The sequence below is a fragment of the Schistocerca gregaria genome, chromosome 1 (genome assembly GCF_023897955.1).
Source record: "Schistocerca gregaria isolate iqSchGreg1 chromosome 1, iqSchGreg1.2, whole genome shotgun sequence".
Lineage (NCBI taxonomy): Eukaryota > Metazoa > Arthropoda > Insecta > Orthoptera > Acrididae > Schistocerca > Schistocerca gregaria.
Window position 1 is genome coordinate 1,197,215,780 of NC_064920.1, and position 24,915 is coordinate 1,197,240,694.

At 38.0% G+C, this 24,915-nt stretch overlaps 1 protein-coding gene across 2 annotated transcripts in view; it reads left to right on the forward strand.

Moving 5' to 3' along the window:
* Positions 1-24,915, forward strand: part of LOC126284689 (BMP-2-inducible protein kinase) — a 240,775-nt gene that overhangs the window by 103,636 nt on the left and 112,224 nt on the right. For both annotated transcript variants that reach the window (XM_049983815.1, XM_049983824.1), the window contains 2 exons: positions 1,247-1,469; positions 22,641-22,797. In XM_049983815.1, coding sequence (XP_049839772.1) covers positions 1,247-1,469; positions 22,641-22,797 — 380 coding nt within the window. The remainder of the gene's footprint in view (positions 1-1,246; positions 1,470-22,640; positions 22,798-24,915) is intronic.

A 24,915-nucleotide genomic window follows, 5' to 3' on the forward strand; every position in this document is an offset into this window, starting at 1 on the left:
CGTGTCACTGACACGACACAGGATTTAGGGAGGGCATCATTAAAATAAAGGCATTTTTCATTGCGGTGGAATCTTCTCAAGAAATTTCAATCGCCAACTTTCTCCTCTGAATGTGAAAATGTTGTGTTGGTGCCAACCTACATTGGGAGAAATGATCATAATAATAAAATAAGGAAAATCAGAGCTCCTGCAGAAAGATATAGGTGTTTGTTTTTTCCATGCGCTGTTAAAAATTGGAATAATAGAGAATTAATATTGAGGTGGTTCGATGGACCCTCTGCCAGGCACTTCATTGTGATTCGCAGAGTTTCCATATAGGTGTAGACGATTCCGAATAACTACAGAAACACATCAGACAACACCAAGGCGTATTATTTGTCTTGGAAGAGAGATTGAAGAAGTACACATCTACATTTATAGAATTTGTGGATTTACAAGAAAAACCTTTTGAGAAAATAGACTAGAATAACTGGTGTGAAACTCTGAAGTTGTCAGGAATGAAATACGGAGAGCGTGAGATTGTCATCAGTTTGTACAGAAACAAGACTACGGCTCTAAGAATCAAAGGGCATGACATGGAGGCAAGTATTGAGAAGGAAGTGAGATAGGATAACCTAACTTACTCAAGTTGTTCAGTTAGCAAGCAGTAAGGGAAACAGAGTAGAAATTTAGAAAACCATTAAAATTCAGAGAGAAGAAATACAAATTTCTGAGATTTTCCAATGACATTTTAATTCTTTTGGAGATTGCAAATGACTTGGAAGATTAGTTGAATAAGAGTTCATAGCACCTTGAGAACAGGTTGCGAAGTGAATCTTTTGAAATGTGGTGCAACAGAAGAGCACTGAGTAGCTCAGATGATCTAATAACTAATGAATATGTTCTGAAGTGATTATTGTAAGAAATATAGCAGCTTATTAATTTTTATTTTTGTATTTCGCCCATCTTCAGTTGGCGTAATGCATGTTTTCTTCAGTTATCTCACTGGTATAAACATCGACTGCAGGTTGGGTGGTCACTCTATTATTTGTTACATGTAGTTTCTATTCTGCTCATTGTTCGAAGTTTTGTGTTTATAATTGTGGCAAAAACATTTTTTATTTGTATGTTTCACAAAAAACAGTATAGCATCTACAACATTTTACAGCGGACAAAGAGTTAATATTAAGAAGTTTTCTATTGTTGGATATTTATAAATTATGGTGTTGCAATTCTTGCATTTTCTAAATACGACTCATGCTTTCAGGTTTTCCAGACCCATTTCGGGACGAAAGTGGTGAATCTATTGCACCTGCAACCCAGAGTCCGCAGTCAGCTGCCCCAGCATCTTTAGCATTTTCTAAGGTTGTTCCTCACAAGTTGGAGGCTGTTTCCCAGTGCATAACAACTTCCACTCCTCCCAGCTCACCAACTCTAGCTCCACCAAAAGGCCATAGACGGAACATGAGTGATACATCAGCTTTCAATAAGTAAGTAAAAATGATATTGTGTTTAATATGTTCTGTCATCACAATCTGTAATGACACTCCAGGATGAATTCTTATGTTTATTTTTCCTTATAGTTTCTTTAATAGGAATTAACTTTGTATCTGAAACTTCTTGGCAGATAAAACTACCAGGAAGTACAAATCAGTGTACAGCCTTTTGCAGAGTGGGAATGTATTCTGGGAACTTTGCATCTGCTTTGTTAATAGTTCAAAATTATAATTGTGATTTGTTACACATTGGTTCAGGAAGCTAGGACAACATTTACTGCTAGTTTCAGTCAAGGACTAATCACAAAGGATTCATACGTCAAAATAGAGCAAGTGTCCAGTTATACCGCGATGAAAATCCTGAGCTAGATCAAAGAAATGCTGAAGGGCACTTGGATCTTACCAGTGCAACCCATGTTCCAGGCACTAGTCAGTGTGTAATAAAGCCCACACATTTGAAGCTAGCTAATGCTGATGACATGTATTAGTTATAAAATAATTGGACCTTATTGTATCTTTTACATTTGATGGCAAATAGAAATGTAAAATACATCAGTGGCATTAATGTAAATACAGTACATTAGGATTGTTTCATTTTGTCAAATAGATTTGTTTGAATGATGGTTATTTGACTTAAATTATGCGTAACAGAAACAATTAATAGCTCACTGTCGCACAATATGATATAAAAACAAAACATTAATGAGCCCACAGTGTTAATAATTATTTCAGTGTCCATTTTGTAGGATGCAATTACTGCGAACAGATGGAACACTGGCAGACAGTGATTGGTCAGTGGTGAGGACATATTGCAGTATTCATACTGTTCCCCAAAACGGCATTTTGTCAAGAGTGGTGGCTTCCGAGCATGGACTGGGCAAGCTGGTACTGGCTGTGGCTGTTGCTTATGTACATGACCAAATTTTTGTGCAACCTGACAGCATGCGTTGAAGTGTTGCTCACCAGGTGGCTCTCTCCTCTAGCCTGGCATTCTAAAAAACTTGGTTATGTTCATGTCCTCGGTCTGAAGATTTTTTTGTATCTCCAATAGAATTTCACTGGTGTGCAAATACTTAAAATGAAAGTAACTTTCGCTTGACGTGTCACTTCAAAGTAATGGAGCTCATTGTGATGTTTAGTTTCCACCACCATGTCGTTGTCGATTTTGCAGTCCAGTTGATCCACCTCTGCGTTGCAAATGTTTTGAGTGAAATGTGCAGTCAATGCGCTGCTGCTTTGACGTCAGTTCTACCAACATTGAGAGCTATTTAGATCTCGGAGTTTTGTAAAATTCCTGGATTCATGTCTCATTGCCGTGTAGCCAATGAAAAGGATTGCGGAAGACTGCCAAATAAATTCCAAAGCACAGTGCAGTTTTAATACCAATATATTTCCAGGACTGTGGTGTCCAAGCCTGGTGAACTGTACCGGTTACATCAGATGTACACAAAAGTTGACATCAAACGACACAGAGTTCACGCCACAAAAGTCAACAAACGAGTGAGCCTACAATACGCCCTGAGGTGCCTACACGATCTCTATTCATACTTTTGTTAACAATTACATACAATGAAAATTACAATTTTATGTAAAATCACAATTAGAAGTTAAACAATATGAGATACACATTGCTAAACTTTTACAATCTCAGCGCTGAACAAGGTGAACCTATCTTCAATTTAGTTACGAGTTAATATAACATTTTCTGTCCAATTATGTTACAGGTAACAATTACATTTCTAAATTTGTTTATAACAAATCAACTAGTGCCTGAATTTTAGTGCTAACATATATCGGAGATTCAATTAACGTTATTTATATGTTCTATTTAATTTTCTGTAGTAATTTTATAATTATAGGTTTACAGTTACATCTTGACCATGTGCTTGATTTCTTTTGATTAGTTACAGTGGTAATTTCACATTTATATTGTGCTTCTCGCATAAGAACAATGTTACATGCTTTTGGCACATTCAAAATACACACGGTGACTTTTACACATATGGTTTCAGCAAAGCATTGTTTTCGAATTATATGTATACTGAAATAGAATGTTATATCTGGCCAATTCTACCTTCCACAAATCGTATATTACACATTAAACATTTACATTTATCATGACAGCGTTGTTTTATATGTCACAATGGTTATTTTTGTATGTAATTTGGAAACAGGTCACTTTACATTTTGTTCTTTATGTCGAAATGACTGCATTTGAAACAGTTATTTAGTTATTCACATTGGACAATTAGGACTGGTATTTATCTTTAATGCTCTCAGAGGGGTTCTCATAGGTAGCAATGAGATACAGTAATATTTCAATACCCCCTGAAGAGTTTTGCCTAGCCTGATAGACGAAACTCTTCTCACAGAAATATTAGTGTGATTGATATGATACAGTACTAGTTTGACAAAATTGCACAAACTGCGTATATCTTAAAAGGTACAAAATTGAATCATGAAGTTTTACATTCAGAAAAATTTTCCAAATAGCTACAAACACATACTTCAAGAAAACAAGAATTGGAAATATAAGATTACAAAAAAATTTCCAAACTTTCACAAAATCAATATTTACATCAAATTTTTTGAATGAATGTTTTTCCGAATTATCACTTCCAGAGCTTCCTTCTTTTTTTTCACTTCTAGAGCGTCCATTAATTTTCCCTCCTTCAACTCGAACACAACTAAGCTAACAAATTACAAATTTGATTGTAGTGATTACGTTGCACTTTTAAAGTGTCCGTATGAGATATTATGGACACTTTAAAAGTGCAAGTTCGGTGGCAGGAGGAACAAGACTTCTGGTCAGGTGACTACAGGGTTATAAACACAAAATCAAATAGGGGTAATGCAGGAGTAGGTTTAATGAATAGGAAAATAGGAATGCGAGTAAGCTACTACAAACAGCATAGTGAACGCATTATTGTTGCCAAGATAGATACGAATCCCACACCTACTACAGTAGTACAAGTTTATATGCCAACTAGCTCTGCAGATGACGAAGAAATTGAAGAAATGTATGATCAAATAAAAGAAATTATTCAGATAGTGAAGGGAGACAAAAATTTAATAGCCATGGGTGACTGGAATTCGAGTGTAGGAAAAGCGAGAGAAGGAAACGTAGTAGGTGGATATGGATTTTGGCTAAGAAATGAAAGAGGAAGCCGCCTGGTAGAATTTTGCACAGAGCACAACTTAATCATAGCTAACACTTGGTTTAAGAATCATGAAAGAATGTTGTATACATGGAAGAACCCTGGAGATACTAAAAGGTATCAGATAGATTATGTAATGGTAAGACAGAGATTTAGGAACCGGGTTTTAAATTGTAAGACATTTCCAGGGGCAGATGTGGACTCTGACCACAATCTATTGGTTATGGCCTGTAAATTAAAACTGAAGAAACTGCAAAAATGTGGGAAATTAAGGAGATGGGACCTGGATAAACTGAAAGAACCAAAGTTTGTAGAGAGTTTCAGGGAGAGCATAAGGGAACAATTGACAGGAATGGGGGAAAGAAATACAGTAGAAGAAGAATGGGTAGCTTTGAGGGATGAAGTAGTGAAGGCAGCAGAGGATCAAGTAGGTAAAAAGACGAGGGCTAGTAGAAATCCGTGGGTAACAGAAGAAATATTGAATTTCAGTGATGAAAAGAGAAAATATAAAAATGCAGTAAATGAAGCAGGCAAAAAGGAATACAGACGCCTCAAAAATGAGATCGACAGGAAATGCAAAATGGCTAAGCAGGGATGGCTAGAGGACAAATATAAGGATGTAGAGGCTTATGTCACTAGGGGTAAGATACATACTGCCTACAGGAGAATTAAAGAGACCTTTGGAGAAAAGAGAACCACTTGTATGAACATAAAGAGCTCAGGTGGTAACCCAGTTCTAAGCAAAGAAGGGAAAGCAGAAAAGTGGAAGGAGTATATACAGGGTCTATACAAGGGCGATGTACTTGAGGACAATATTATGGAAATGGAAGAGGATGTAGCTGAAGATGGAAGTGGAAGATACGATACTGTGCGAAGAATTTGACAGAGCACTGAAAGACCTGAGTCGAAACAAGGCCCTCGGAGTAGACAACATTCCATTGGAACTATTGACGGCCTTGGGAGAGCCAGTCCTTACAAAACTCTACAATCTGGTGAGCAAGATGTATGAGACAGGCGAAATACCCTCAGACTTCAAGAAGAATATAATAATTCCAACCCCAAAGAAAGCAGGTGTTGACAGATGTGAACATTATCGAACAATCAGTTTAATAAGCCACAGCTGCAAAATACTAACACGAATTCTTTACAGACGAATGGAAAAACTAGTAGAAGCCGACCTCGGGGAAGATCAGTTTGGATTCCGTGGAAATACTGGAACACATGAGAGAATACTGACCTTACGACTCATTGTAGAAGAAAGATTAAGGAAAGGCAAACATTTCTAGCATTTGTAGACTTGGAGAAAGCTTTTGACAATGTTGTCTGGAATACTCTCTTTCAAATTCTGAAGGTGGCAGGGGTAAAATACAGGGAGCGAAAGGCTATTTACAATTTGTACAGAAACCAGATGGCAGTTATAAGAATCGAGGGGCATGAAAGGGAAGCAGTGGTTGGGGAGTGAGACAGGGTTGTAGCCTATCCCCGATGTTATTCAATCTGTATATTGAGCAAGCAGTGAAGGAAACAAAAGAAAATTTCGGAGTAGGTATTAAAGTCCACGGAGAAGAAATAAAAACTTTGAGGTTCGCCGATGACATTGTAATTTTCTCAGAGACAGCAAAGGACTTGGAAGAGCAGTTGAACGGAATGTACAGTGTCTCGAAAGGAGGATATGAGATGAACATCAACAAACGCAAAACGAGGATAATGGAATGTAGCCAAATTAAGTTGGGTGAATCTGAGAGAATTAGACTAGGAAATAAGACACTTCAAGTAGTAAAGGAGTTTTTCTATTTGGGAAGCAAAATAATTGATGATGGTCGAAGTAGAGAGCATATAAAGTGTAGACTGGCAATGGCAAGGAAAGCGTTTCTGAAGAAGAGAAATTTGTTAACATCGAGTATTGATTTAAGTGTGAGGAAGTCATTTCTGAAAGTATTTGTATGGAGTATAGCCATGTATGGAAGTGAAACATGGACGATAAATAATTTGGACAAGAAGAGAATAGAAGCTTTCGAAATGTGGTGCTACAGAAAAATGCTGAAGATTAGATGGGTAGATCACATAACTAATGAGGAAGTATTGAATCGGATTGGGGAGAAGAGATGTTTGTGGCACACCTTGACCAGAAGAAGGGATCGGTTGGTAGGACATGTTCTGAGGCATCAAGGGATCACGAATTTAGTATTGGAGGGCAGCGTGGAGGGTAAAAATTGTAGAGGAGACCAAGGGATGAATACACTAAGCAGCTTCAGAAGGATGTAGGTTGCAGAAAGTGCTGGGAGATGAAGAAGCTTGCACAGGATAGAGTAGCATGGAGAGCTGCATCAAACCAGTCTCAGGACTGAAGACCACAACAAACAATGACATATTCTAGAATAAAAGTATCATATAAAGACAATACTTACACTGAAATCTCCACAATTTCTGGTTATTCTCCCGACATTAAAAATGATTCTTAATAGGGTATGTGATCAACATGGTCTACAATGCGTGCTCTGCAACATCATCACATCTTTGCCACAATTTTGTTGGTAAGGAGTTCTCGTGGTGGAATGTTTCGTACCTCCAGCAGTGCGATTGACAACTGCTGGATGATTGTCGATGCATGACGACGTGCTGCAATAAGTTCCCCTCCACACGTCCAACACATGCGCAGTGAGATTTAAGTTCATGGGGAAGGGGACAAGGACAGGGCCAGGGCGAGGGCCATCCATTTGCTGAATATCCTCTCGTTCCAAGAGCTCAACCTGTGCAGTTCAGTGCAGTTGTGCACCGTCATCCGTAAAAATCAAGTCAGGAATGAATGCAGTCCTGGAGCGATGCACTTGGGTTAGGAGTACAGTACCACAATAATGTTGATAGATTAGATTAGATTAGATTAATACTTGTTCCATAGATCATGAATACGACACTTCGTAATGATGTAGAACGTGTCAGGTTAATAAAAGATGTCTGTACAAGAAATTACATTACACAAAATATTGCATGACACTAATGATGAAGTTAGTTTTTTTTCCGATCCTTAATTTATATCTAAAAATTCAGCCAATGAGTACAAGGAGTTGTCATCTAGAAATTCTTTTAATTTATTTTTAAATGTTTGTTGACTATCTGTCAGGCTTTTGATGCTGTTTGGTAGGTGCCCAAAGACTTTTGTGGCAGCATAATTTACCCCTTTCTGTGCCAAAGTCAGATTTAACCCTGCATAGTGAAGATCATCCTTTCTCCTGGTGTTATAGGTATGCACACTGCTATTACTTTTGAATTGGGTTGGATTATTATCAACAAATTTCATAAGGGAATATATATACTGTGAGGTTACTGTGAGGATCCCTAGATCCTTAAATAGATGTCTGCAGGATGACCGTGGGTGGGCTCCAGCAATTATTCTGATTACACGTTTTTGTGCAATGAATACTTTTCTACTCAACGATGAATTACCCCAGAATATGATGCCATACGAAAGCAGTGAATGAAAGTAGGCATAGTAAGCTAATTTACTGAGATTCTAATCACCAAAATTTGCAATAACCCTAATAGCATACATAGCTGAACTCAGACGTTTCAGCAGACCATCAATGTGTTGCTTCCAGTTTAACCTCTCATCAATGGACACACCTAAAAATTTTGAAAATTCTACCTTAGCTACAGACTTCTGTTCAAATTCTATATTTATTACTGGAGTTGTGCCATTTACTGTACGGAACTGTATATACTGTGTTTTATCAAAATTTAAAGAGAGTCTGTTTGCTGAGAACCACTTAATAATTTTGTGAAAAACATCATTTACAATTACATCACTTAGTTCTTGGTTTTTGGATGTTATTACTATACTTGTATCATCAGCAAAAAGAACTAACTTTGCATCTTCATCAATGTGGAATGGTAAGTCATTAATGTATATCAAGAACAGTAAAGGACCTAAGACCGAACCCTGTGGGACCCCGTGCTTGATAGCACCCCAGTTTGAGGAATCAGCTGTTGTTTTAACATTACACGAACCACTTATTTCAACTTTCTGCATTCTTCCAGTTAAGTATGAATGAAACCATTTGTGCACTGCCCCACTCAAACCATAATGATTTAGCTTATCTAAAAGAATTCCATGATTTACACAATCAAAGGCCTTTGAGAGATCACAAAAAATACCAATGGGTGATGTCCGGTTATTCAGAGCATTTAATATTTGATCAGTGAAAGCATATATAGCATTTTCTGTTGAAAAGCCTTTCTGAAAACCAAACTGACATTTTTTTAGTACTTTATTTTTACAAATATGGGAGGCTACTCTTGAATACATTACTTTCTCAAAAAATTTTGATAGAGCTGTCAGAAGAGAGATTGGGCGGTAGTTGTTGACATCCGACGTATCCCCCTTTTTATGCAATGGTTTTACAATGGCATATTTCAGTCTATCAGGGAAAACACCCTGCTCCAAAGAGCTATTACATACGTGGCTGAGAATCCTACTTATCTGTGGGGAACAAGCTTTAAGTACTTTGCTGGAAATGCCATCCATTCCGTAAGAGCTTTTACTTTTCAGTGAGTTTATTATTTTACTAATTTCAGAGGGAGAGGTTGGTGGAATTACAGTTGTTTCAAACTGCACAGGTATGGCCTCTTCTATTAATAGCCTTGCCTCTTCTAGTGAAGATCTAGATCCTATTTTCTCCACAACATTTAAAAAATGATTATTCAAAATATTTTCAATTTCTGATTGTTTGTTAGTGCACTTGTCATTCAGTTTTATTGCACTAAAGTCTTCCTGTGCTCTTGGTTGCCCTGTTTCCCTTTCAATAATATTCCAAATTGCTTTAATTTTATTATCAGAGTTACTGATCTCAGACATGATACACATGCTTCTGGACTTTTTAATAACTTTTCTTAGTACCGCACAATAGTTTTTATAATATTGAACAATTTCGGGGTCAGTACTCCCTCTTGCTGTTAGATACAGTTCTCTTTTACGGTTGCAAGATATTCTTATTACTTTAGTTAGCCAAGGTTTTTTATATGTTTTCTTGGAATTATGTTTAACTATTTTCTTGGGAAAACAATTTTCAAATACCCTTAAAAATGTATTGTGAAATAAGTTATATTTCAAGTTTGCATCGGGTTCCTTATACATTTCATCCCAGTCTAGCTGCTGTAGGCTTTCCCTAAAGTTTGCAATATTTATATTGTTAATTGAACGCACTGCTTTGAAAGTCTGATTTATTATACTGCATGGAGCTATGTCATGTACTGTAACAAGCTGTGCACTTGATCTGAAAGACCATTCTCAACAGGATAAGCATTTATGTCCTTAAACTTATCTTGGTCTATAAAAAAGTTATCTATCAATGTACTGCTGTTCTTTGTTATCCGAGTAGGAAAATCAATGACGGAGCTCAAATTGAAAGAACTGAGTAATACTAAAAGGTCATTCTTCCTATTACACTCTTTCAGGGAATCAACATTGAAATCCCCACAAATGATAATTTGCTTCCCCCTGTCTGACAGATAGCACAACAAAGCATCCAAGTTTTCTAGAAATAGCTGGAAATTCCCTGAGGGGGATCTATACACTGTTACAATTATGAAAGTGCCATCATTTAGTTTAAGTTCAGTGGCACATGCTTCCATATGTTGCTCTACACAAAATTTTTTAGTTTCTAAATTTTTTGCACTGTGGAAGCTTTTGACATATATGGCAACTCCTCCTCTCATCATATTATCTCTACTTACATGTGCAGCTAATTTGTACCCATTGATGCTAACCTTTTGCATATCAGTGACAATGTGATGCTCAGACTGGCATAGTATATCTATTACATTCTTAGTTTCTATATCTTCTAAACAAAGCAGAAGCTCATCAATTTTATTCTTCAATCCCCCAATATTTTGATGAAATATACTAACATTATTTTTCACTTTACTTTTGTGAGTATCTTGAACTTTTTTAACATCTTTAGTACTTGCCTGGCTGAATTTCCCACTGGACACTGATCTTACACTAAAAAAGAGTTTCCACCATGAGATGTAGTTCCTCCCCCCTTTAAATTTCCTGCTATCAGCCCAGCCAGTTTACCCTTCCCTTTCCTGTTGAGGTGTAGGCCATGTCTAGTATAGTCCCACCTACAGAGTGAATCAACAGGAACCACACCAATGTGTGACCCTGCACCAGATCCAAGTAGCCGTTCCAACTCCAAATTAACTCTCCTGACAGAAGAGGTCAAATGAGGTCGGTCGTGGCGCTCCAGAACCGACACAAACCCAACACTGGTATGATTCGATGCCGATGCAATCTTTGCCAGGTCACACTTTATGCTGTACCCCGGATCTCTGTCAATACTGTTGCCCGGCCCACCCACAATAACCACGGTGTCTTCCTTAGTAAAACCTTTACATAGTGAACCTAAATCCTCTGTAACCTGCCCAAGTTCAGCACTAGGTTTGAAAAAACTTGTGACCTGGTAATCCAACCCTAATTCATCCTGCAGAAGTTGGCCCACACTCCTAGCATGCGAACTACCTAACAACAAGACACTCTTTCTCTTTGCAGACTTCCCTACATTCTTAATCAATTTGCTGCTGAAAGCTTGTTGAGTCCTGTCTACATCTACTTCTGTGAGAGGCTCATCAGTTTCTGACTGAGGCAACAGGTCAAACCTATTTTGTACATTAATAACAAAGCTGTCAGAAGAATTTCTTGGCCTGTTCCTCATGCCTGTACCATGTTGTAGATTTGGAAGTCAGTAAGCCCAGGCAATGCAATACCTCCCCACACAACAAAACCCAGGCGCATCACATACCCTCGTATGTGGTGAGAGTTAGGACCCATATCTGTATGTATCCATTGTCAGAAGTTTCTGTCAGCAGACCACATCACAAACTTAGTCGCCTCCGGTATCTTCCTTTCGGGTTTAACCCCCATATCTTCCTTTTGAGCTTCACCTTCCTTATCTTGCTATTGGGTTCCTGCCAACTTTGCTGATAGTAGTAGTTTGGCTGCAGGCCAATGGTTTTCGCGAGGCTTTGTTGTCACATGTGGCTGTAATCGTAGCAACCAGAGGCATTGAACACTCCGGGATGCCTCTGATGGATCTGTGACAAACAGTCTAGAAGACAGGTGAAATTACATTGTATAAGATCTGAATGTGGTAATAATCCAGATAGAAGGGTTTGTGAAGAAGTCATTGAAGTTTAGCATATTATCTACAGGTGCATGTTCTGCCAATTGGTGGTCAACAGTGCTATTGGTCGCAATTTGGTAGTGGCCATTCATTTGGGGGGACAGCTGAGAGCAGAAGTTAGGGAGCTGGTATGATATCACGTCTTTCACTTGTGGCTCCATGTCATACACGTACAAGCTCTGCCACAGTGTTTCCAGTCCAGAAGTGCAGCGTATAGATGCCTGCAGTAATAATTGATTTGTGAATAAATGCTTGCACCAATGCAGTTATTCACAAATATAGTTTAGTGTCAGTATTGTGGTTTTTCCCTACTTGGATTACAGATGATGGAGAATAACAATTATTATTGTAAGTCACTTTTGTTATGCATCTGGGACAAAGTACCACCATTTTTGGCAGGAGTGGTAAGTTTTCAGTTGAGGATAAAGCCATTGTCGATATCTGTAAAGGTTAAAGGGAATGACGTGTCCTCCTTGCCACTTTTCTGCACAATTACACATACATCCTAGCACTGCATTACCAGTAGTTGTGTTATATCAGTCAGTACTGTTTCATTAATATTAACAGCTGTCACTTGCACAGTTTATCAGAACCTGCCACAAAGTGACACGAAGGCTATTGTAGGGCACTCCATCGTTTGTAACTTTTGCTCCACATTATGATTCTTGCTTGTGTATCACATACGACACCAATGATACTAAGGTCTAAAAGCATTGGATTTATCAAAATTTCACTTAAATATAGCTGTAACTACATTACACAATACAATGCTTATTATATTAAGAGGTGTAGCATGTTAACTCAAGAGTTAATATTGTAGTGAATTAACATACATTCGATAAAGTATAAACTTTGCAGACTTTTGAACGTATGCAATACATGCATTAACTTGTAATGACTTCATTTGACTTTCCAACACTGCAAAAATGCTCCACAGAAAAATTCACATTGTTTTCAGTAATTAATACAGGCAACTGTAACTTATGGTATGGATCGATAATATGCCAAGCTGTATTGTATTAAAATTTGATTATGCTTGGTTGTGTTTTTAGTCAGTGGAATGTAAAGGGTGAGGTCAGACCTCAGCAGTTTGAGATTCAGGACAAGCATATACCTACAATTGGAGACCCATTGTACAGAATGGTTAAAGTGCTTTACAGAATTGCATTGTCTGCAGATGCAGTTCAGTCTTGTGGATGCGGGTAAGGCTATTGTGGAAACATGGCATTTCTCACTGTCCTTAGGTCAATCTATGAAACTGAAACTCACACCGAGTCCATAAATCCCTCCCCAACCCCGCCCCTCCTTCCCACTGCCACCTGAGCCCACCCACTTTTACACCCTGGAACCCATTGTTGCTGCTTACTGTGCTCCTATTTAAAAAAGCCTCCAACCGATTGCACACAGTTTGTCGTCCCCTTATCAGATACAAATGACTCCTTAATCATCTCTCAACAATCCTCATCCAATTACCATGTTGATCCCTACATGTCACTATTGACACCATCTCCCTATACACAGTCATCCCCCATACCCATACCCATGGCCTTGCCACCCTCAAACATAACTTCCGTCAGCATCCTATGAGTTTAAACCCACCACCTCATTTCTCTTACTCCTGCCAACTACATCCGTACCTTCTTTCGAGAGGAATATACGCAGACAGATCTGAAGCACAGGAAGGGGCACGTGCATATCACAATCATAGTGCCCCCACCCCCCTTCTAAGATGCCATGCATCTGCTTGAGATTCATAGATAAGTGGAACAGGTTTTCCAAATCCTTTCCCAGAGGTTCAGCTACTCATCATGGTATCCGGAAATAAGGTGCAACTCACCCACAGTCATTCCCACCCGTCTCTGCCATCACCTAATCTACAAAATATCCTTATCCATCCTTATGACAACCATCTTCCCAATGACACACCACATAGGTCAAACTCCTGTGGAAGATTCTGATGCAAGACTTGTCCTACGTACCCACCCATCACATCGTGTTCCAGTCCCATTACCAGCACATCCTATCTTACTGGCTCAGGATCACATGTGAAAGCAATCTCGTCACATGTGCGCTCCAGTGTAAGTTCTACACAGTATTTTATGTGGGCATGACCACCAATCAGCTGTGCACCTGACTCAGTACCTTTCCTAACTATCGCCAAGAGCGGTTTGACCACCCAGTGGTGGAGCATGCTGCTGAGCACGACGGATCATATTTACCTGAGTATAAGACACACTGAATATGGGATTACCCCCCTTTTTTTTAAGAGGCTTCTTGAGAAAAAAATTACTTTTAACATACTCTGACTAATCAGTATTACAAACTGCTGTATTGACGTAAAGTATCTGCCAAAAAGTTGACATTATACCGTATTCTAAACTCATGGCATGTATTGATTGTCTACATTTTGATAATAATAGGAAAAACAAAATAAAAAAGAGAAATATTTTACGTCAATTTTAGGACATTTTCTTTTCTACTCTTTTTTGCTTACTAACCTTGTACTATGTGGCATCACTATTTTTAATAACCATCATCATCCTGATAGCACAGCTGTGAAATTTATATCTTCATTGTCGCAAATCTTTGGCTGTTTCTTACAGATAATTGCTATTTCTGACGAGGGAACCTTCGCATCACACCCCCCTCAGATTCAGTTACAAGTTGGCACAGTGGATAGGCCTTGAAAAACTGTACACAGATCACTCGAGAAAACAGGAAGTAGTTGTGTGGACCTAAGAAAAAAATAAGCAAAATATACAAACTGAGTAGTCCATGCGCAAGATAGGTAACATCAAGGATAACGCGAGCTCAGGAGCGCCGTGGTCCTGTGGTTAGCGTGAGCAGCTGCGGAATGAGAGGTCCTTGGTTCAAGTCTTCCCTCGAGTGAAAAGTTTAATTTTTTATATTTCAGACAATTATTTTGCGAAGCTGCACAGGTACACAGAGCAGTATTGTTTACGTGATTGTGTGTCAATTATCAAAGTTCAGGCACTCACACATAATCAACTTCGCTCTCCAAAATTCCAGGGCATGTTCAGATTTGTTTGGACATATGCAGGATTTGACGGTCTACATACGGAAAAATTTGAAAACATTAGAAACATGTTTTGACAGAGCACAGGGAAAACTGTGTGACTGTGAAACTGTTGCACTCATTTGTTGCAGTTTATGTGACGTACTCTTTATCTTTTCATCACTTTTTTGGGAGTGATTATCAAATCCACAAGAAAACCTAAATTGGGCAAGGTAGAAGAATCTTTTTACCCATTCGCCAAGTGTACAAGTTAGTGGGTCGACAACATATTCCTGTCATGTGACGAACATGCCGTCACCAGTGTCGTATAGAAAATATCGGACGTGTTTTCCTGTGGATGAATCGGTTGACCTATGACCTTGCGATCAAATGTTTTTAGTTCCCATTGGAGAGGTACGTCCTTTCGTCTACTAATCGCACGGTTTTGTGGTGCGGTCGCAAAACAAAGACACAACTTATTACAGTGAACAGAGACGTCAATGAAGGAACGGACAGACCATAACTTTGCGAAAATAAAAAAGTAAACTTTTCACTCGAGGGAAGACCTGAACCAAGGACCTCTCGTTCCGCAGCTGCTCACGCTAACCAGGGGACCGTGGCGCTCCTGAGCTCAAATTATCCTTGATGTTGCCTATCTTGCACATAGACTACTCAGTTTGCATATTTTGCTTATTTTTTTTCATAGTTCCACACAACTTCTTCCGGTTTTCTAGATTGATCTGTGTTCAGTTTTTCTAGTCCTATCCACTGAGCCAACTTACAACTAAATCTGAGGGGGGTGCGATGGGGAGGTTCCCTTGTGAGGTTGTTATGGTGGGACCTGAAAACAGCTTTTTTTTTTCAATTAAATATCACATTTCACTTGGGTACTGATGTGATAATGTTAAAATATCTCTTGCTTTCAAACATATCGCCTGCCTGCCAATCTCTCATTGGCTGTGTAGAAACAGCCAACACACCTCCTTTCATTCCACAAACGTCGACAACATTGCAGCGAGAAACATGTACATATGCGACTGGCCCCTGTCTAGACTTTTACTGTCTGCTGCAGAAACAAATACTGTTGTTGAATATTTGTCCAATTTTAAAGTCACTTCAATTCTGATTACAAGTGGATTCAGGCAAACTAGAGTTTAAATATGGTAGATGTTCATAATAAGCCAAGTATATGGTATATATCACCAAGCTTGGCAACATCCCAAAATATGCTGCTAGCTTACTGCTCCCCACCCTGCCATTAACCGAGCTCTCAGCCAACCTGGTGTCAGTGTCCCCTTCCAATCCTTCTGCAGTGCTGAGCTTTAGCAAATTTGAAAAACAGGCAGCAATGTCTTCTAATGTGTATCTCATACATAAAAATGACAAATACACAAATAAAAGATAGCAATTACAATTCTGCCCATTCTCGAACTTTGGTCCTACGATCTAGTGACGTCTGTTGGTAGCATCTCCACAACAGGTGTCTGCAGCTCGTGGTATAGTGGCTTGCATTACGACCTCTGGATTGCGTGGTCCCAGATCGATTCCCAGCCTGGTTGGGGATTTTCTCTGCGCGGGGACTGAGTGTTTGTGTTGTCCTCATCATTCCATCATCATTCTTGAAATTGGCTAAATTGGACTGTGTACAGGTTGGGAATTTGTGCAGGCGCTGATGACCGCGCAGTTGAGCACCCCACAAACCATCATCATCATCATCATCATCCACGACGGGTCTTGCCACTATAATTTATTTTCACTATAACAATTACAGTCAGTTTTAAATGGTATTTCCTTTATTAGACTGGATTAATTTTCCTTCTTGTTTCAACTGAATGTCATCAATATGTTCTAAAGCTGATTAAAATTTGGTAACATTCTTACCCAATATTCTAATACATGAACAGTGACTGAATTTCTCATTTGCAATCCACTTAGTAAATCATTACTATTCCTTATAACCAAATAAAATTTTGATCTTGGTTCTGAATCAGCTAATGTTGTTTGAACAAGAACATTTCCATTTTTAAATGTTACCTTTAATTAAAAATTGGCATCAATGTCTGTATATGGTATCGTTACGTGTATGAGAACGTTTATTGCAAACCTGTTCAAACACAATAGTAATTTATAAGATGATAAAATTTAATGCTCTTTCCTCCTGTTTTTCACAAAATTGTCAAATTTTAAACAGAGCAATGGACTGCTGTAGTACTTATTGCATACCTCTTGTACTAGCGCTGTGCGAGTGAATGTGATGTGATTGTTCAAGCAATCTCGATACTGCATCTAGCTCTTCAGTATATTGGGAAGTCTTGAGCCTGTTGGAACACAAGTACTGCTTGCTGAGATCTGTGCTTCTGAATTCTTCAAAATAAATCTGCCTGTGACCTCAATAGCTAAAGCTTCATCTCAAAGTATCCTTATACACGGTACTGAACAATGTAAAAAAAGCTGACCTCGGCAATAGAATAATCTGTGAATATAAGATGACCCTGTGCTTTTCAAATCATGAAGTTGGGAAAAAAAACTTCATCTTGTAATTGGCTAGATATGGTAGTAGCTAGACTTCATGGCTGCTTCGCAGCTGCTACCAACTGGATACTGCCGCCGCCAATCCCCCCCCCCCCCCCCCCCCCTTTTCCGCTCCCCTCCTCACACAACTTTCATCATTGAATATCCAACACCAGACTTCTGTATGTGTTGTGAGAGTGAAACACGTCGTCTCATTGCTCTTAATGAAATATTCTCTGTTCTGCGTTTGGTATTGTACTGAGATTATTTATTGATGTGTGTTTCATTTCATATTGATTGACCCCTGGCTTTGAGCTCATATTCTACTTACATTGCAGGACAAACATCGATGTGTTAAAACTCGACCGAATCGTGACAATGTCTGTATTTATTTTGTATATGAATATTACACTTCAGTTAAAATCAGGCCAACATATTTAAGAGGAAGCATGCTTCTTCTAGCATTTTTTGATGAGTGTCAACTTTTAAGGATTACAGAAATCAGATCATAATTAAGAGAAACACCTCCTGTGCACAGTTTAAGGATACAACCTTGTTCTATTTTTAAGTAAATTTTCATTATTTTCTGAATGGTTGTTTCATCGCCATAATGTCAAACATGAGATGCTGAGATCGAGCTTACAGTTGTATCTGTTGCGGCGGAGAAAGCATGGGTGCAAAGCTCCGACTTCCAACTTTTGTTGGTTACATGTGTGTCGTTACTAAGAGTTTGTAAAGCAATTACATTATTAACCACTATATATGCAAGGGCTGTTGTGGAGCGTAGTTGTCATACCAGCATACTGCCATTTTTGTAATGCATGAAATGCATTTATTCATCAGGAAGGATGGCAACATAAAATGCTCAATAGATGAGCAGCTTTCAGTAAATGAACAAGGAAATGTATTTTAAATTTTAATGGTAACTGAGAAATAATTTAGCTCTAATAAATTTTGCAGCAATGAATGATGAAGAGAGTCCTGTCTTAACTGCTTTGCTGTCATGTAATTGGATTGGCGGTGGCTCAGTTGCAGTGTTAAGACCTTGGGCTCTTTGTGCGTAACTGTGTTCACATGTGTGTACATGGCTCACTGAATTCCTCCAAACATTATGGGAAACACTTTCCAGAGTGCATTTATGCAAGTATAAAGTATCATTTATCTTAAAATTCTTGTTCTCCTTTGCTGACACGTTCTTGAAAAATGCCCAAATAAGAATTCCCAAATAAGTTCAGTGGCGATGAATTCGCAGTACGCCACAGGGAACCATAGAAGTTAAATTTTGCGCAATACCCTTCGAAAAGGTGTTCTTGTGACGCGGTGCAGCGTTAAGTGGAAACTCTACATTGTTGCTTTCCACCCATTCAATAACAGAATCCATCCTCTATTTTGTAAATGGATTTTGTGATACTGGATTTATCGTTGTGTGATATCGATCCTATCTGTTTGCTAACTCTGAGAATACTCCCACATCCCTCTCTGTGTGATATCTGGCATTCATCTCAGAATGACAATCTCCACCTTCTTGTTGTCCAGCATTTTGCACGAACCCATCTTCGTTTCCAGTGTGGCACCTTATAACCCTTTTCCCAGAACTGGGTGGTGTTTGAATTCTACCCTGCAAGCCATTCCGTTCTTGAACAATTAGCTCTATAATAATCATATTTTGTGCTGTGTGAGACATTTTTTGTTTCTGCTGTCCTAACTTGCTGTAAAGATTGCCACTACACCAAATCTCATCAGTGTGATAAACACTCCATCCAGGGTTTGACAAATGTCTTATTTCCAGCAATAACTTATTTCTGTATCCTGCTATTTGGGTATTTCTCATCAGCACAGGTTTTTTCTTGAACTTTCTGTATCTGAAGCCCAGTTTCCAAATAATATGCAAAGGAGTTGTTTCGCTCATATCAGGAAAGTCGTCCACTTCAGTCTTTAACTTCTAACAATGCTGTAGCCACTGTTGGAAACAGCTTTCCCACGTAGAAGTCCTGGATTTTCTTTCTTAAGACTCCCTATGTAAACTTGTCCAATGCAAATGTCTGTTGCCTGCTAGTACCCCCTTTTGGCAAAAAAAAAAAAAGTTTCTTTACTTTATTGAGAAATTCCCTTGACTATTCTTTCATTAATACTGACATATTCTGAAGTTCTCTATACTGGCTTCAATACAGACCTGCTTGTGACCTGTTCTTTTACAGTCTCGAAGTAAACACACATACTGAAAGCTATGATCACCATGGACTTATGACATCCCCACAAGTACAAGGCCACTGATTTTATCATGAAGGCTGACAGACAGAAGTACAAAACGATGACAGGCTGCACAATTTTTTCATATCTGACTGGAGACTACAAAGTAAACATAGCAAACAAAGAATAATGAGATGGGAGTTCTGTTCAGAGGTCCAGCAACATACACTTTTCATCTTGTTAATACACATTGCCATTAGGCGAACTACAGCAACTTACGTCCACCGTTATTAGGACAAAAGGGCTAATTGGAAAGCAATGAAATTTTGCATTTAGGTAGAGAATGTTTGTATCCTTAAACTGTGTAAAGGAAATTTTTCTCCTGGTTCTCAGTACAATATGTATGACTCGTCAGATTTGACACTCGCCAAAAAAAGCTTGAAAAGGATAATTTTTCTTCCAATATTACCACTTGAGACCCTCCATTTTCCTCAAAAATGTAATATTCATACACCGAATAAGAGCAGACATTTCCACAATTCCAGCAAGATGACAACACATCGGTGTTAGCCACATGATGTAACCAGACTAAGAGGTCAGTCATGAGGTCAGTCATTATTATAATGGATAATAGACATATTTCTCATACTTCAAAATTGTGTTAAACTGTTTCATCTGTCTTAGATGCTACAATTGACATCAGCATTCAGGTACAGAATAAAATGCCTTGAGTACTTAGAAATGGTGACCAAAACTTCTGATGCCATTCAATTCTTTTATTAATATAGTTTCACAACAGCATATACTGTTAGTTACATGTAATACATTACTGCACAATTTAACGGACCTCTTCCTATGATTTCCACAGTCTATAAGTTGTCCTACTTCTTTGTCCACATGCTGACTTCAAGCACTAAAGGAGATTCAAATTTATAGGTCGAGGTCGTTAACAAGTACGAACAGTTTGGTACTTAACTCATATCGATGGCTGCGCTGTTGTCTTCATGAAGTCTAGAGGTGATTCCACTGCGATGTTCCTGCGGTTTTCTTTGTGTTTGGATGAGACTAACTGGTTTGTAGGGCGACGTGGTATTTTGGTTTTTAGAGAGCAAACGTTACATTATTTTTGCACATCACCATTTAATTCATTTATTCACATTTAACACTTCTACAATAATATGAAATAAGACATTGTTTTACACCACATCTGTATCTCCACCTCCTCCAACCCACGCTCCCGATCCAAAGACACCTCAACCACTACCTTCAAAGCTCCACCTCCTTCCCCCATGACCAAAGATAACCGTCTCTTAGTTGTTACACTCGCAGTCAAAGGCTATATTTACATAAAACATTACATGTAAAGAAATTACTGACATACATGATTTTACGTTCTGTTATAACCACACCCCTGGGAATATTCTGAAAATCTGAAATTGACAAGCATCAACTTCAGTATTAACTAATTGTGGGATCTGAGATGACAGCTGGTCTAACTTTTGTATGAAGTTGATGCCAAGGGTGTTTATCCTTGCCATTTCAAACACACAAATATAATAGCATTCCACTCAGTTACTCATAATAGGAATACATCTCATGTTGTGTTCTGTACTCACTGACTTATTTGACAAGATTATGTCCAATACCATCTAACCTCAATCTAAGATGCATCGGCTTCTTTAAAGTAACAGAGGAGGACACAACTTGTTGCAATACTTGCCTATTGTGGAGTGTGTCGACCAAATTCTGGCGCCTTGCACCAAAGGTCCCTTTGTCCTTCATTTAGCAAAATGGAAGAAAGAGTTTGAAGAAATATGAATGATTAGGGAAGTTGTCCAGCTGCCCACATGGAAAATTAGGTCTCAAATGTTATTGATCCTTGGACTTTCAGTGTTGATTTCCCTCTCATCCTACCTTACTGTGCTTTCCATACCCTGAGTGATTTTCTTAATTCATCCTTGATGAGAATCATAAGCTTAATTTCTTCCAAACAGTTCTTTTCTCCTTTGTCACATGACTGAACCCCTGATTTCTAAAGCTTAAAGTTTTGCAACTACATAAGTTTCTCTTTTCCTACTGCTGGTTGCTAAGTAGAAATTGTTCGTTTGGTAGTTTCCATCTGTTGATAAGTTTTGTGGTAGACAAATGAAGACGTTTTTTGTCATCAGTTTACCATTTTAAGCCACTTTTTCTCTGTTTGAATCATACCAGTTAGTTATAACTAAAGTGTAGCTGCAGCTACTGACAGAGGCCCAGTGTGGACTGTAATTATTGGGTTGTAGCAAAACTTGGTAAATATGCTAATGCTTTAATGCAGAATTGATTTACTCTGGGAAAAAATTAGTTCCTGTTTTGGCCATCAGGTGCAAATCTGGCTCTGTTAGTGCAAGGAAGTAGTATAGAAATATTTCCATATGTAATAGATTGGGAATGGGATGTGGGCAGAGGTGGACAAACAAATGAGAAAGGCATAATGTTGATTTTGTTATTAATCACCACTAACACAGTTATGCTCAGTTTGAGCACTGGAGATACATCGATGAGATGCTGTAAAACGTCAGATTTGCATCTGGTGGTCAAAATTGGAACTCTCTTTTTTTCCCATTGTACATTGGTTCCACATTAATCCACAGCACACACTGGACGTCCATGAGTAGCTACACTTCAATTACAACCACCTAGTACAATCCACTTGATGCAATTGCCTTTTTAATCATTGGTGTAGCAATTTTCGGGGGGCCCACATTTAATATCCAGTTGCTTTTACAAGTCTGTCCTTACTTATGTGTCACTTATACATTTTGGGTACTATTTGAAGAAATTTCAGTGATACTTCCTTCATTCTGGGAGCTAAATCACTTAAAGGTCATTTGTAGGCAGCTTGTTTTTTTATATTCCTGAGTTACCTGTTGGCTGTCGGACACCAGTTGTGTACGTCTGAAATGCAAGATTATTAAATTATTAAGGATACAACCCAGTGACACAAAAAAATGTGTCTCACTGTATCCTGAAAAGTGTTTGGTATTTGTCAAATGTATTTATTGGCTCTAATGTCTCTACACATACAAACTGATGAAGTATTGCTCATTTTAAAGATCTGACGTTTTTTCAGGGTATTCGCAAATGAAACAAGCCAGTTTTTAGCACCTTACGAAGCATCTGTAAAGTCACGATCCGGTTCAAACAGTCCTCCAGAAAATGGTGCTAATTCCAGAGCAGCCAACATTCCAGAGTCCCACAGGCATGTTGTCGGAGTGTCCGCTTCACATGTAAGTCAGATGGTTAAAGTAATGCTGTAATATCGTGTCATCTGCTTGCAAAGTGGGAATTTGTAGTGGTAATGTAACTTTTGAGCCTGAACAAACCAAAATGTGCAATCAATATTCAATCTTTTATTAGTGTACTGATAAACATTATTTGAATACCCCCAGAAAAAAATAACTAATGAAAATGTTTCAGTTAAGTTTTGATATTTAATAGCCATGACTAATTATGAAATGATTGTAATTGCTGTTGTGGGAGTTGTAATGTACACAATTTATTGCAGTTTTGGCTTAAAGTAGTTTCACATTTAAGTATCTCGTGCTTTGGTCAAATGGTTTTTCCCACATGGTTAATTTCTCCATGTACCGGGACTACTTTCATCCATGTTATGAAGTTAATTATGTCAGTCTGTTTTTATCCATGCTGCTTCCCTATTCAGTATTTTCCTTCTTCAGGTAAAGTTCACATTTTAGTTTAATGTTTCTCTCTTGTCATGCCCATTGACAGGTTATATTTGACTTAAGTTTCTGACAATTTTAGTTCTTTATTTCTTATAAGTTTACCAAAAATTGGGAATAGGCTTGTGCTGATATTTCATGGCAGAGGACAGTTATTCATTTGTATTAGTGTTGACAAAATGATTGACAGTAGACTGTGATTCCTGAAAAGAGCTACCTAGCAGTTAGTGAAATTATAACTTAGCTGTGGCATATGTGCTCATTCTCGTTCACATCCGGCAGATGTAAGATGATGATATGAGAGAGGTTCACCCACTCCCTTTTACTCTGTAAAATGACTGCATAACAGACAATTTGTAAGGGAATTGTAGACAGTGTCACTGATGTAGATTAAGTACAATGGAATTTATATAGAAATTACCAAATATTTGGTGTGGTGTTGGTGCCATTGTTAATGTAATGGTATATTTTTGCAGTTAATTAACATAAGCAAAATTATCTTTTCATTTTTATTTTCGCAGTATTTGACATTTTTTGATGCCAATGTATTAAAAAGTATGAAGAAAGTGATACAGTAATAAAGTCTTGTAGTGCAAGGTACTATAAATATTTGCTCCTGCTGTTGCATAATGTGCAAGGTTTGCTGAGATGTTTTTCTTCACTATTGTAAAAATAAAGTCTATTACTGAATTCTTAGGAATTACGAAATAGATGTAAATGAATGCCAGAGTCTGTAAGTGCATATTATTGAAAGCACTATTTGTGATGACAGGCTACACATCCAGTGGTGTGTAAATGTGAGCAGTGTGTGTTGGAACATATGGGTGTTTTAAAAATAATTTGTTTTCTGATGTAATTACAACAATTTCAGTGCAAAATTGCTGGTTGTCAGAGTGGTTTCTTCTGTGCTTGGAGTAGACGACAGTGTCTGTCTTATGATCTGAAAGTGGTCGGTGCCAGCTCAAACAGCTAGAAAATAAGTTATTTTCAGAATAAGCCTTTAAACTATCATTGTCATGTCTAGTGTTATGGAAATGTTATTCTTTCTAGTTAGGATATGTCATACTGTTGAAATGCTTCACCGGGAAGAATTGCAAGAAAAAAATACTCCTATTCACAGTGCTTTGATCATTGCAGTTCAGAACAGAAAAAAGAAAAGAGGATGTGTTTTCTAAACTGATCTCAAAAATCTGAACAGCATCGAACATCTTGAGTAAATTACATCTATTGAAGCATGATACAGTTGGTGTAAACTGACGATGTATTACTCATAAATATTTTAATCACAAGACAGTCGCATTTTATGACCAGTTTCAGCTGTCCATACCAGCCATTGACAGAGTATACACTCAGCAGTTTGCTGTAGTGCCTTTTTTTTTTAAAAAAAACTAGTCGATTCCTTTCCAATTTTTGTCACCTGTAATGCTACATTCACAAGGGATGATGATATCAATTTTATGTTAAAAAATCATATAACCAAAACAAACTTACACAAAAAAGTTTGTTATAAAGTGCCTACATTTGAGTACTGATTTTGTTTATATTTCTAAGACGACTGAGGGGCAATGATAATGTAATTATATTCCCCAATTATAGGTTCCCTGATTGATGCTCCTCTATAAGTACGGGACTTAATGAGTTACCAGTTATTGTGAAGAGTGCTAT